The 15,309-nt window shown below is 37.4% G+C and overlaps 1 protein-coding gene across 2 annotated transcripts in view; it reads left to right on the plus strand.

The window, feature by feature from the left end:
- tshz3b (teashirt zinc finger homeobox 3b) overlaps positions 1 to 15,031 on the plus strand; it is a 40,161-nt gene extending 25,130 nt beyond the window's left edge. For both annotated transcript variants that reach the window (XM_015368573.2, XM_006641385.3), the window contains one exon: positions 10,467 to 15,031. In XM_015368573.2, coding sequence (XP_015224059.1) covers positions 10,467 to 13,660 — 3,194 coding nt within the window. In that variant the 3' untranslated portion in view covers positions 13,661 to 15,031. The remainder of the gene's footprint in view (positions 1 to 10,466) is intronic.
- Positions 15,032 to 15,309: the final 278 nt, after the last annotated feature.

Here is a 15,309-nt window from a genome sequence, read left to right on the forward strand (position 1 = left end):
CTCGGGAAGTGTTAATTAATTGACTCGTGCTGGGCGACCCTACACAACAGGACTGAGTTGAAGCTCAAAAAATAATAATACATTCTGAGATGGAGGGACACGCAGAAGGGCCATGCCAGTGCATGATTAAAAAAGCAAGCCTTTGTCACAATGGTCTACAGGATGGCCGTTATCGCAATTATTTTAAACATTTTTTTAAAAGGCTATTTTCGCAAAATCATGAGCCAAAAATATTCTGCTACTCTCCATTTTTACATGCAAAGCCATGAAAGGCTTTCATCAGAATGGGTTTGGCAGCAATAATCTGTTAACAAATTATAGTTTTGCCAATTTTTTATGCAGAGAACTTAAGATGGTTGTATAGTAAATTTATGCAACTGATCACAGTTATTAAATTACTGAATCTGCAAAAGAAGCAATCAGCCCCCTTATTATAGTTGCTGTGAGTGAATGTTAAATGTCAAGGAGTTACCAATGCGCTGCAGGGAAGCACGTTACAGTTAAAGATGCATAAAATATCAGCACTTTTTTTAATGCTTGTGCATTCAGCAAAGACTCCCATCATAATTAACTGGTGTTGAAATAAATAATTTTTACAAACTACCTAGGAAACAATTCCAGAGCAGTGTACGTCAAAGTCTGTCTCAGTGCAGTGGGTTGTGGTTATAGGGCATTGTTTAATCATTCTGATCAAATCATGTAAAAAGCTTTTGAAACTGGACAAGACATGCAGGAGGGCAGGAGTGTTTGAAAACAATTTTTATTTGAAAGGTAAGGGATTCGTTTATTTATTCAGACAGCTGTGAAACTGGTTGAAAGTGGGCATGTTTTACCATTTTCTATCACCTTTTATGTATTTAGAATTAGAATCTGAGAAGAGGAAGAAGAATACTGCAATGACAACAGAGAAAAAAAAACCCATCCCTATTATTTCCTTTTTCACAATGTCAAAAATAATTTAAATTCTGGATTTGAGAAATGGCAGGATTTCCCATACTAGTGTGATTTATTCTACTTGAGTGTTATCTTTGGACCTCAGATGTTTATTGTTGTAAAGCATGTTTTGTGCATTTAAAACTTGAATCTTTGTGGGATACTGAGTAAATCTTTATATATAGAGAGAGAGAATTTCTGCTAACAGGGACCAGTTCTTTGGCTTCAGAGTTTACATGTGTGGTACGTCTGAAAATAAGAGTTGAAAAATTTACATTGTGCAAATAAGCAGAAAATTGCTTTAGAAATAACCTGAGAAAAGCTTTAGACATGAGAGAAGACACACACAGCTCTACCTAGGGATGCTAACCCTCATTGAAAATGCTCTAGGTTATGTAGTATTCACCATCAATGTAAGATAGTTTTACACAGTCAAACAAACCTGTGTTTTGCACAGTGATCGGAATATATTTGATCTCTTGAGGCAAGGAGGCCTTGTGTAGTAGATGATCTAAAGAGATACCGTTCCTTTCCATACACACACTTCGTGTTTTTCAGTCAGATCCAATGTGTGCAGTGCTCTTGGTAACAGCATGTTGCAGGTGTGTGACTGCATAGTTGGCCAGAAACTTTTATTTTTTTACACTGAAATACTTCCCTTCCCCTAAACAAAGGCTTTTATGTCATATAGCTACAGTAAGGGGGAGATATGGCTACAGTGTGTGTTTAGATGCTATATCTTAATGCAACAATAGAATTTTAAATCATTTTATTATTAATGTAGGTTATACAGATCTTCACATCTGAATAATTAGCATTGTTTTTTTCATGCATGACTGTTCTAGGACTGAATGGCTGCAGAAGTCAGTCAGAATAACTAACGTGTATAAAGTCTCTGTTTTAAGTTCAAATTCAATTTGGATTTTTCATGACATTGTGCAGTCTTTCTTGAACTATTCCTTTTTCTCATACCGCATACAAAGCGATTTCTGTTTCATAATTGCCACTCAAGATACAACCACCTCTCAGTATATTTTAGATAGCTTGCATTTTTCAAATGGTTTGTTAAAAATATCCAAATTTGTGAAATAGAGAGGTTGAAAAAGATAAGCATATTGCAGGCTTATTTGTGAATCATATCAAAATTGTTCTGTAGTCTATTCTGTATTGAGTTGTGATTCTTATTTCTCTTTTCACAGCCCAAGCTTTTGGCCTGTTAAACTGAAAGGGCTTTAAAAGATCTACTTGATGTGTAAGGTTGAGTGTGCTGTGCAGAACTGAGGGGCTGCCCTTGAGGTTGTTCAGTGCCTTTATAATTGCACTGTCCCCTTGGCAAGCTATCGTCATACTGCAGAAGACCTGTGTTTGTTCCTTGCAGAGGGGCATTCATATGATCTGTTTATAGTGCCTGGAAGCAAAACGATAGTTAAGCATTTTACTGTCCCTTAAGAATAAGGGCTGAATTTGATAGTTACTTTATCCTTCTTGGTACAAGCAGTCAGCTCAAATCTGTGTTGAAACATGTTTGTTTTGAAGTGCTGTTTTCACTTAAGTTTAAGCCTTTGCTTATAACTACATAATCATACTAAACAGCTGCATTAAATAGGGGTTGGTCCCTTTTCTCTGAGTTAGTGGTGGTATAATGTACAAAAAATGGTACTTAAATACTGTGCATTTTTTCTTGTTTAAACAAAGCCACAAACCTTCAGTGTTGTATTCAGTATTTCATTTAGATATAAATATTTATTAAATATTTAAACTGGTAAGACTGTTTTGATTTTTATTGACTATCGACTGGACAAAGTAATGCTTCTCTTCCTCTGCTTTGTGGCACATTTTAGAAACTAGAATTGTATTGACAGTAATGATACTATAATGCACAAATTGCCTGCCCTGCCTTAGTGTTTGGGTTATTTGTGAATACGGGGTTTATAAAACAAGAACTAAAAGAATTAAAATATTTGTCTTAATTGTTTTTTAAATCTGCAGAATGTTAATGAAAATGGAATGCATTTCTGTTGAGCATTAACGTTTTGAAAGCATCTGATTTGAGGTTTAATGTAAGAAGGAAATATCCTCACAACATTTCTGATTCCACTAGTCAGCTGTGTTTAATGTAAATATGCTGTCAGACACTCTTCAAGTGAATGGCATAAGCAGATGATTAGCAGTGTTCTCAATAGTGTTTATGCATAATCTTACAGTTTGACGTTACTCCTCTGCTGCCTTCTATTGTCAGCATTTCAAAACCTGTTATATTTCTTAATCCACCGACATTCACTTTGTCATTACAAATTTTATAAATGGTCAGCTATTATGATGAATAGGCATATATAGGCCCAATTTTTATGCTTCTGTTTAGTATGTTTTCATGCTCACTATCAATCTGTGAACTGTTTATGTATATGCATCATTTTATAATATGCAAGTGAAACCTTAAATATATTGCATTAATGTCAACTTATAGAGAAATGTATGTTTCATATTGTCAAAATTCTGTAATGCTTTCTGACAAAATAAGCTCTAACGTCTAACAAAAAAATAGTGACACATTAAGTTCGGTAAATGCATTAGTACTTCATATTTTAAAATCATTTTTAAAATCATGGAAAAACTGTGTTAAAAAGTATCATTTATTTATTTACTTATGTACCATTTAAGGGAGTTGTTCATTACAATGATCTTTTTATGTTACTATCAACTGTGCCGCTACTGTAAATCGTTTTTAAACAAACTGCTGTAACTAACAGTAACTTTTAAACCTGTTTATATTACTTTACATATAAGCTAATAACGTCTTAGGAATGAATTGAAAAGCATAACAGTATCCATTTTAAAATACTACAAGCTGGTACCTGTTCAATGAGTTCCCAGGATGCTGAATGTTTAAAATTCCACTACAAAATTTCAACATAATTGCTGTGGACTTACAAATAGAGTTAAACCTCTTCTTCATCATTGCTGTGCACTAATAATTGCAGCATGTAGCTGCTTTGCTGCGGACACAGCTGTGTGCGTGCACACAATATGCTCTTAACATGGAACCATGTCATTTTAAAGATGCACTCACTGAAGTCCTGTAATGTCTTGCTCAGTGTGGGCACCGGTAATCAGTTTGCATCAATTGCATTTTAATGTTGGTTTTATCAGATTAATATTGAAGTAATAGCTTCAGTGGAACATCCACACAAAAATGAAATGCGCAGCTCATGCGCAGCAGTAGGGAAATGTGGTGGATAGACTGTGGAGCCACAGTCTTTAAGCTGTTTGAGTTGGGGTTTTTTTTCCTTCGGAAGACTTTGCTTGCAGTGACCTAACATCGTGTCTACCCCTCTCACGTATACCCAAATCCTTCATCCGCGTGTGGTCTCTGTCTCGTTCTCCCGCTCGCTGACTTTCTCTTGCTCTCTTTCTCTGCAGCAGCAGATATTTTAATCCATCTCAATACGTTCTTATGGTGCCGGCTTAAATAGATGTGGTCAGTGACAAGGGTTAGAGTAGTCTTATGGAACGCTTACTTGTAGCTGTGAAGAGCCAGCATTCATCAGCGGGCTGGGTCGATGCGATTGTACCAGGATCGATGGAAGGCCTGTACGATCCCTCTTAGGCAGTTATCCGTTCACCCTCATGGCCGAGAATTCACACACACTTCTGCATCTCTGGACCATTTGTCTGTGAATGTCAAATTGCAATAATTAAGCATTATTGATCTTCAATTCAATTAACTTCATTAACACAGGTCATGATAGTAGCAAGTTAAAGGAAGGAGAGATGGGATTCAGAGGAGCGGGGATTTTATATAATGGAGACTTGTAAGGCTACAGTATATTACAGGGAAAACCATTTTTACTGTAATAGTTCCACATTCCAGTGGCTGACATAATGTATTAAGGAGAGGTATTTTAAATTAGATATGTGGCATCTGATGCTATATATAGCATGTTCAGTCTTATGTGTATTTACTCTTATTCTGACATAAAAAAGTCACAAAAAATAAAAAAACCAGTGGCTATAACAAATTCTCTCAGCCACTCCACACCCTTGCTAATGTTAAAGATTTGCATGGAAAAAGTGACTTAATACTTATGAAGGTCCACCGGTCATCTTTAACTATTTATTAAGTAATTCCCCAGTGAACATCAGTAGTTATCCATCCTAGTTTATTTCTCAAGATGGTCAAGTAAAGAACATGAATACAATAGCATTGTGTGCCTTTGAAGTTAGACAACTCAAAACATGAAATCATAATAATAATTTCTGAAGTTAAATTCCTTATGATCATCGTATATATTCTAGCAGCAATCGTTAGTAACATTAATATCATTATATAGATTCAATTAATATTTTTAGGCAATATAAAAAGATTGTTTTCTTGTATATTTTGTTTAAAATATATTAGAAATCATTTAGGTTAGATCTCATAGAACAATCATATGTTTTAAATTATAAGGTGATGTCTGAATTTAATGTATTTTTAATGTTTTATGTTAAATGCTTGGTGTGGATTGCAGAAAGAAACAGTGAGATGTCACTAATTATTGAAGTTGTTCATTCTGTTTATTTCTGTGTGCAGAAGTGTCACAGAATTCTCTATCTGAAATCAATAACTACCCTGTAATAAATGCAGATGTTGTCCACTTATTGTAGTTTTTCTTAGACTGGTGGACTAAACCATGTGAAACGGCATTGGATATATACAGATGTCCTTGACTGTTACTTCTATTAACATGTATTGAGATGAAAAATGATACTTCTGTGAAAAGTACAAGTGAATTAAAAATGCTTAAGAATTTATTATGACATTGGAATTAATTTTTTTTATAATTCAGTTTGCTTAACGCAAAACAATTATCCACACTTTATATTATGAAGATTGTTTTATATTAAATCTATTTAAAATACTTAAAACTATTAAAATATAACTGTATTATACACTTATAACTTTATATATTGTACATAATATAATTTATTTAGGAAAATAAATATTAAAACAGATTTATTGTTTGACCATTATAAAATGAGTACAATTTTGAACATCTGCCCATTAGATTAGTTTATTATTATTTTTTATGATCTAACATTAAATTTAAAAGACTGAAAACAAAACACTTGATTTGTTACCCTGTAAATTATGGTGGATGAGCTTAGGAAATCCCATTTTTTCTAAACACCTCAATATATTTACAATGTACTCTAACACAGCAGTAAAGTAAAAGGAGCTAGAGAATGCATTTAGCACTCTGTTATAAATCCTTTATTGGGTCATTTGTTCTTGTTTTTTCCCCCCATAAAATGTAGTTATTTTGTTTGACTTGTAAAAAACTGCTTAATAACAAGACAGTTGGTTACTGAGGTAACTGAATATAATAATTTATTAATAATGTTCTGAATATTCCTAATTTGTCAGCTCTTTGTAATTTCTAAGAAATACTCAGAATTATATAGAATTTTATTCTGCATAAACCTGCATACCATTTTGAACTAAAAAAATATAAATATATTTAACTAAAAATATAGTACATGCTTGATAACTAGAATAATGACTTAGAACATACTACTGTGCTCTAAATATTACTAATAATCCAGTTCTCTCTATCTACTATATGTACCAGTTCTTCTTTAGAAAGAATTTATTAAGTGTTCAGAAGGTCTACTGTATATTCTTAATGTGTTTCAAGTCCAGCACAGATAAATTTGAGATGAATCTTCAATGTATTTTTTCCCTCAGATGAACTTCACACCTGCATAAATATTTTTAAGACATGAAAACTGTAGGTCGGATGGAAGCTCAGTGCTGTTCCCAGCAGCTCCCAGAGTCTGGCCGATCAGTTTGATGCAGGGTGGCCTGGAGACAGTCCAGGGTCCTGTTTGGATATGCCCCAGCCCTTAATGTTCTGAGTCGATTCCATGCTGTATGTGCACACCTTTTAGTTTCACCATCTCAACAGCATGCTGAGGCTCAGAGCCAATGGCTGGTTTTTGTTATGTATTTTTTATGTCTAAAAATGTAAATGCTGTGCTGTCTTTCCCTCCCAAGTTCAAAGCAAGGTGAACTAACCAGGCAGTCTGCTGGCTCAATGTGTAACTAAACATCGACATTTGTTTCAGCATCCCATACAACTTTTGCATATTACTTGATATTTTCAATATCCTCATAATTACAGATTCCAAGATTTCTTTTATTATCATTTTTAATTTAGTCATTATAAAACTGTTCTGTTTACCTCCAGACTATTACTTAGGCATAGCCAGACTTAATTTGGACAGTGGTCAACAATCCTATTATATCAGTAAGACCTATTGTTCTCTTAAACAGCTGTCGTTCTGCACTGATTTGGAACAGATGGCCAGTGTGTAAGAAGAAAAAGTGAACCTTATGAACAACGGCTGTGGAGATATTTGTGACTGAGCATCAAAATACAATTAAATACTGTGATTGTGTTAAAAAGAAGGTCCATACAAATAAGACAGAAGTAGAAATGTGGGTAACGCCTTCTGTCTGAATCTTGCAAAGAAAATGATACAATGAAAAGGTCAGGGTTTTCAGGGAACAGTATTATATTTAATTTAAAACTTTAATTTCTGTTAAACAACAATAATAAACCATTTAAACAGCTTGTCTCGTTCTGCCATGGCCAAAAGGTCTGGTATTGATCTGAAAAATGTGGACGAAACATCCTGTAATCAGACTAGATCCTGTATGACTTCATCTGTGTGTCCCTCAGTATTCCTCGATAATTCTCTTTTAAATTGTATCTGTTTGAACTGACACTGTCTTTATAATATGAGATATCTGTGTTTGGTATCACATGAAAAACTGGAAGTGAATTAATATATGAATAGTTATTTCACTTTAGACATTCATTATTTCTCATTACTTTCTTTATTACTTACCAGAGGCAAAGTTTAGATTTTTTTGGGGGTAGAAGAAATAACTGGAGCAGAGATGATGATTAAACTTGTACAGCACAGATATTGCTACATTTCATAAATAAGCATGGACTTAAATTGTTTGACACCTACAAGAACCATGTGTATGTTAAAATATGCTAACCTAATAATCTGAAGGGAAAAAATGTATCCATGATAATGGCATTCAAATGCTCAGTTTCCAAGCAACTGGGTGATTAGTTTGTCATTTGGAGATAAAAAGAGGAATATCTGGGGAGTATTTGATCCTGCATTTAATTTTTAGCAGGCTATATAAATTATGAAAATAAGTAAAAGGTGAAGTTAACTTGCATCTTCATTTTTGGTTTTGAACAATTTTACATAAAATATTTACATTTGTAAACTCCGGGAAAACCGTGTTGGTAGAATTCATATGTCACTAGACGAATTTACAGAAATTTCATATTTGCCTTTTTTAATGTGCACATACTTCAGTTTCATTTTCGTCTCGATGGCCAGAGCAACCAAGCACAGCTTTTTCCAACGCAAATAATTTTGCTTTGCTCAGTACCATATTATGAGTAAATCCAATCTGATCAAATAAAAAATATGGACAATTAATAACAGAATTATTTTGTGTATCGTATTTGTAAATATCCTCTGAGAAAGGTACTTTATTTTATTCTGTTTATCTATGAAAAACACAAAAAAAGAATGTAATTATCAGACATTATGGAATCAAATCTAAAAGAAACGTTGTTCAACGTAGGAGTTTTTCAAGTCAGACATGGTTAGTCTAGGTAACAAAATGTGGGTTTTAGTCACCTAATAGACTCACTTTCATAACAGTGTATGGGATGTAAAGAGGAATATGTATAACAAAGAAATACAAAGACTGGAATGCCTCCAGGCATACATTTTGCTTTGGGTAGGCTGCATCAGATCCGTATTTACCTCTGTTTATCTAATACCTCCCTGCCAAAAGCAACAAATGCATAACCTTTCAATGGCAATGTTTTTAGTGTCAATGTTGATACAGTACATACAGTTTTAGGGAAACTCTTCAGCAGGAGAATAAAAAATCAGGAAAATAAGAAGTGTTGTGGCTGGCAGGTGCAGTCTGGCTTTCAGCAGCTCGTATCTTAACATGGGGGAAAAGCTGCAGTGTTTAGGAGAAGTCCTGAGCTACAAGTTATATAGTCCGCTTCTCGTTATTCAGAAATCTGTCTTTCTAAACTATCAAAATCCAATTTTCACACATGTTACAGAAAAGAGTTAGGAGGCTCTTATGCTATTTTACGTCTCCATCTGTTTAGTTCAAGTTTACAATACGCAGAAACTAAATGTGAGAAAATAAGATGGATCTGCCTTACTGCAGACTCATGCATATCTGAAACACTGAAGGTAATTTTACAGTGCATATTGTGCTAGTCAGGTTAACCAGCATATGTACAGTAGTAGAATTCTTTAATTGCACCCAGTTGATATTGCACCCAGCTGTAATATTGCTTTCCTAGCAGTTTGCAAGAAAGATACTCACTCGATGATGAACAGAATGGGATGGGCTGAACAGTGCAAGGGCTGTAGTTGTAGTAAACATGATTAAATTTATGTCCACAGAGAAAGAGTTCTGTTCAGTGTCTTCCTTCCTTTGGTTTACATGTCTGTCCGACCAAGTGATTAGTTGCAGCACAATGTATTTGTGATCTTTTTTCGTCCAGTGTCAGGTATTTTGTGCTGCATTCATAAGCTCATCAGCGTAAATATAAAAAAAAAATAACAATGATCTGACCTTTGTAACCAGGACAGAAATAAGGGTTTAAAGCTTTTAATGTTGCACAAAAAAACCCCTAGAACATGAAACATGAAAGAACATATAAGTTGGGATGTTTTTCCAGTAAGAACTACCATGCATACTAACGGTTAAGTGGTCTTAACTGGGAACATGCAGAATAAAAAGTAAATAATCACTGCATGTTATGAAGATCTTCATCTCTGCAGGAAATAATAATAAAAAAGGCCTGGGAGTCGAAATGTTTGAATTTCTTATAATTGATGTAAATGTATGTGGTTGGCAAGATTTGTTATTGAAATTTATATACATTCATTTTACTTAAAAAAATGAGCTCCAGAACTGTAATGAGTGAAAATGCATGCTTAATTTAAATTGTGAATCTGTCTGTTAAGAAATGCATTAGAGGTAGAAGAAGCATAAGACATATTAATTGACAGACAGGAACTGCTGTCTCTGAGGTTGATACAAGTAATTTATTACTTTAGAAATGAATGCCACCTCCAGAATGTGCTTCATTAATTTCAAATTTAGTTTTAATTTCAAGCTGTTGCCCCTTGAGAAGAATAAGGTGGCAAATTATGTTTGAAGAGAAGAGATTTTTTTTTCTTTTTTGCTGTGAAAGAATGAAGAAGAGAGAAAACTTTATTCTTCACTGCAAGAATATAAATATATGAAGGGTGAGGGGGTGATTATTAAAATAACAATACAAGTAAACCACATTAGTACAGAAAAATGAATGATGTTTCAGTCTTAAGGTAACATTTTAACCTAGGCTTGTGTTGCTGTTGCCATTTCTGAATGCTCCTCTCTCTGTGCAACTCTCAGTTGATTTTTTTTTCCATTCCAGCCTATGTTCCAGATGAGCTAAAGGCTGCAGCGTTGGTGGATGAAGAGCTTGAAGGAGATGACTCTGCTGTGGAAGAGGAACCCCCCGTGAAGTACATGTGCTCAGAAAAGGACTTCTTAAAAGACTCCCAGAGCTACCAGGACTCCCCTGCCGCGGAGTTCTCCAGCCATGAAATGGACAGCGAGTCACATCTGAGTGAAGCCAGTGACCGCATGTCAGACTTTGAGAGTGCTTCGGTTAAAAATGAGGAGGAGAGCAAAGAGGCACTAGTCTCAAGCGAAGACACCCCAGCCGCAGACAGCCTTGAACAGATGAAGGCAATCTACAATACCTTCCTGACCAACTCCTACTGGTCTTCTCTAAACCTGAACCTCAGCCAGGGTGCAGCTGATAAACCCCAGGGCAGCAGCAGCAGCAGCAGCAGTAGCAGCAGCAGTAGCTGTGGTAGTGGCAGCTTTGACTGGCACCAGTCCGCCATGGCGAAAACATTGCAGCAAGTTTCTCAGAACAGGCTCCACCCTGAACCCAGCCTTTTCAGCACTGTCCAGCTCTATCGGCAAAGCAGCAAACTGTATGGTTCCATCTTCACTGGTGCCAGCAAATTCCGTTGCAAAGACTGCAGTGCTGCCTATGATACGCTGGTGGAGCTGACAGTACACATGAATGAGACTGGCCATTACCGCGATGACAACCACGAGACAGACAACAACAACCCTAAGCGCTGGTCCAAGCCACGTAAACGCTCCTTGCTAGAGATGGAAGGTAAAGAGGATGCTCAGAAGGTCCTCAAGTGCATGTATTGTGGCCACTCCTTTGAGTCTTTGCAGGACCTCAGCGTCCACATGATCAAGACGAAACACTACCAGAAAGTGCCTCTCAAGGAGCCTGTGACCCCTGTGGCAGCCAAAATAATCTCCTCAACCCGAAAAAGGGCCCCCATTGAGCTGGACCTCCCCAGCTCCCCGGATTCCTCAGCAGGGACACCCAAACCTTCCTTAACAGACCCCAGTGATGCCCTTCAGAAGGCCTCCAATCCCTACATTACTCCAAACAACCGTTACGGACATCAGAATGGTGCCAGCTATGCCTGGCAATTTGAATCACGGAAATCCCAGATTCTCAAGTGCATGGAATGTGGGAGTTCCCATGACACACTGCAAGAACTGACTGCACACATGATGGTAACAGGTCACTTCATTAAGGTGACCAATTCAGCAATCAAGAAAGGCAGGCCCATTGTGGAAGCCCCTGCTACACCAGTGCCAACCACCCCTGCTGAGGAAAAAGTTCAGTCTGTTCCTTTAGCTGCCACAACTTTCTCCCCCCCGGCTGCTGCACCATCCAGTGTCTCCCCAAAGCTGAGTGTAGAGATAAAGAAAGAAGAGAAAGAAGAAGAGTGTACTAAGGAGTTTATTAAAGAAAAGAAGCCAGATGAGGAGGAGGAGAAGTTTGACATCTCCTCCAAATACAACTACCTGACAGAAGATGACCTGGAGGAGAGCCCTAAGGGAGGATTTGACATCCTGAAGTCACTCGAAAACACAGTGACATCTGCTATTAATAAAGCGCAGAACGGTGCCCCAAGCTGGGGTGGTTACCCTAGCATCCATGCTGCTTATCAGCTCCCCAATATCATGAAACTGTCACTGGGGTCATCTGGGAAAAGCTCTCCTTTAAAATGCATGTTTACAGGCGGAGAAATTTTATCCCCCACCAAAAGCCAGCCACTAGTCTCTCCACCTAGCAGCCAGACCTCACCTCTGCCAAAAAATAATTTCCATGCCATGGAAGAACTGGTTAAAAAAGTCACAGAGAAGGTGGCCAAAGTGGAAGAGAAAATGAAGGAGCCTGAGGTGAAGACGTCTCCCCTGAGGCGAATGACACCTTCCCCTTGCAGCAGTGAACCTGGAGAGTCTACAAAAGGCGATTCCCCGAAAGAAAGCAGAGCTAAAAGCCCCGAGGGCAATGCAGGCAGTAACATGAACAATGAGGCCCTCACAAAAGAATCCGTTGAGAATGGGACAGACTCTGTAAAACTCCCTGCCGCTAGTATATGTAGCAGCACTGCCATTATCACTGACCACCCTCCTGAGCAGCCCTTTGTTAACCCTTTAAGTGCGCTTCAGTCTGTAATGAATGTCCACCTGGGCAAAGCTGCCAAGCCAGCACTCCCCGCCCTGGACCCTATGAGTATGCTCTTCAAAATGAGCAACAGCCTGGCAGAAAAAGCTGCAGTAGCCACTCCACCCATCCAGACCAAAAAAGCAGAGAATTTGGACCGCTATTTCTATCATGTCAACAATGACCAGCCTATAGATTTGACGAAAGGCAAGAGTGACAAAAGCTGCTCTTTGGGTTCAGCGCTTTTGTCATCCACATCGACATCGTCTGCTTCTCCTTCATCCGCAGTGACAACAGCAAAGACATCTGCAGTCGTGTCATTCATGTCAAACTCCCCGCTACGCGAGAATGCCTTGTCAGATATCTCTGATATGCTGAGGAATCTGACAGAAAGTCACACATCAAAATCCTCTACACCTACCAGCCTGTCTGAGAAGTCAGATGTGGATGGCACTACCCTTGAGGAGCCAGAGGAGATCTCCCCAGCCCAGAAACGCAAGGGGCGCCAGTCTAACTGGAACCCCCAGCACCTGCTTATCCTTCAGGCCCAGTTTGCTGCCAGCTTGAGGCAAACATCAGATGGGAAGTACATCATGTCAGACCTTAGTCCCCAAGAGAGGATGCACATCTCAAGGTTTACAGGACTCTCCATGACCACCATAAGCCACTGGCTAGCCAATGTAAAGTACCAGCTGAGAAGGACAGGTGGAACCAAGTTCCTAAAGAACCTGGACTCAGGACACCCAGTGTTCTTCTGTAATGACTGTGCTTCACAAATCCGGACTCCCTCCACATACATTAATCACCTAGAGTCTCACCTGGGTTTCAGGTTGAGGGACTTGTCCAAACTGTCCAGTGAACAAATCAATAGCCAGATCACACATACGAAAAGCCTCTCTGAAAAACTGATTCCAGCTTCCTCCCCAGAGGAGGAGAGTGGCACCTCTTACCAGTGTAAGCTCTGCAACCGGACTTTTGCAAGCAAACATGCTGTCAAGCTTCACCTCAGCAAAACTCATGGCAAGTCTCCTGAGGATCACCTCATGTATGTGGCCGAACTGGAGAAACAGTAGCACTGGCCTCAAGGAACTAGGCTTTCACTAGCCTTTTAATAAAACAAAAACTGCACAATGATGCCATAAAGCTACTGTTTAGTTTTGGCACATGTTTTTGATTTATCTCCAGAGGAGACATCTCTGGCCCAAAACGTTGTTCTTTCCTTATTTTTTAAAATTTATTTTCTAATTGTACAGTGTTTAATATAGAGGTGCTGCATAATCAGCTGTTGTTACTGGTAAAATATGAAGGTAAAAAAATGAAGTGGTATGTGTTTGGAATTTGTGTAAATTGGATTTAGTTTCTTTGCATCCTTGAGATGCATTAAGCTGCATGCATTAATGGACAATTTAGTTAAGCATTTAATAACTAAATCTGGTGCACTTTTATTTTGTTTTGCGTGACCTAAGTGTGCTGGTATCAGCCTCTAACATTTAACCCTCTGAGTACGGCGAAGCACTTCTCTGTTCATTTTCGAAACCAAAATCTAGAGGAAAAATGTTTAACTTGTGGATTGGCATAAAGATCAAAATATTAGCAAAAAATTGGGCCATTGTCAGTTCCATGGAGCATAATCCAATATTGAGGTCTTGTATAGGTATAGATGTATTAAATGCAAAGCTAAATGGATCCAAAATTTCAGTCATGTTTAACATTAAATCAGGGGCCTTCATTAATTCAGGTCTGTGTAAAAAGAAAAGAAAAATGTATATATAAATATATACCAGTTCCTGTCTAAATTATGCATCATTTTTATATTTTTTAATTTAAGAAGACTATGACTATCTGCTGGTGCACAATATATGAAGACGTTAATGAAATTGTTTTGCACAATAGTTTTGTAAAATGTTATTTAATAAAAAAAAACACTTTTAAAACTTTTATTTCAGCCTCGTGCTCAAAGGGTTAAACCTCTAGTACAAATTGTACTGTTATTTCTTGAACATAAAAAAATAAGAGAAAAAAAGTTTGTACAAAAGATGTTACTTTATGAAGTTATAAGGCATTCCATGATGTAACCTCTTATTTATAAGCACTCTTGGTTGTTATTTCATATTGTAGAATGCCTTTTTGATTGGTAACTTTTTGTTCTGTCTAATTATTCTCCCATGATTCCACTGCTGCTTTATCTTTAGGCATATGAAAGGTAACCCATGGTTACCAGCACACTGAGTGACTCTGTTCTGCTACATTTTTGGCAGTTAATTTGCAGACGTAACTGACAGCTGACACCATATGAGAATCTATGTATAAAATATTGGCATGTAAACAGCACAGACACTGTTATGCACTCTGTGCCCTGTTTTTGTTGTTGACAATGAAGCACCCATTATATGACTTCATATAACCTTTTTTCTACTGCAGCATTAAAATGTTTTTTGCAATAATTTTGTGTCGGGTTCACAATTATGTCTGCAATGTGCTATGGCTAATGAGCACATTAAAATTAAATTGTGTTCCGTGTCTCTGTGACGAGAGCTTGAGTAGTTTTCTTCATCTGGCAGGAACTGGCAGGCACTGCACTGTGCACATAAATCACAGATGTTTCAGCGAACTTTACCATGGAAAGTGCAGTGCTTGTACAAATTCTGAGGCCACTAAATCCAAATTTACACCCTAGGAAGGTGGCACTAAAAATCCTCTTTACATGTTAAGCAGCATTGTA

Source organism: Lepisosteus oculatus, chromosome 20 (genome assembly GCF_040954835.1).
Source record: "Lepisosteus oculatus isolate fLepOcu1 chromosome 20, fLepOcu1.hap2, whole genome shotgun sequence".
Taxonomy (NCBI): Eukaryota; Metazoa; Chordata; class Actinopteri; order Semionotiformes; family Lepisosteidae; genus Lepisosteus; species Lepisosteus oculatus.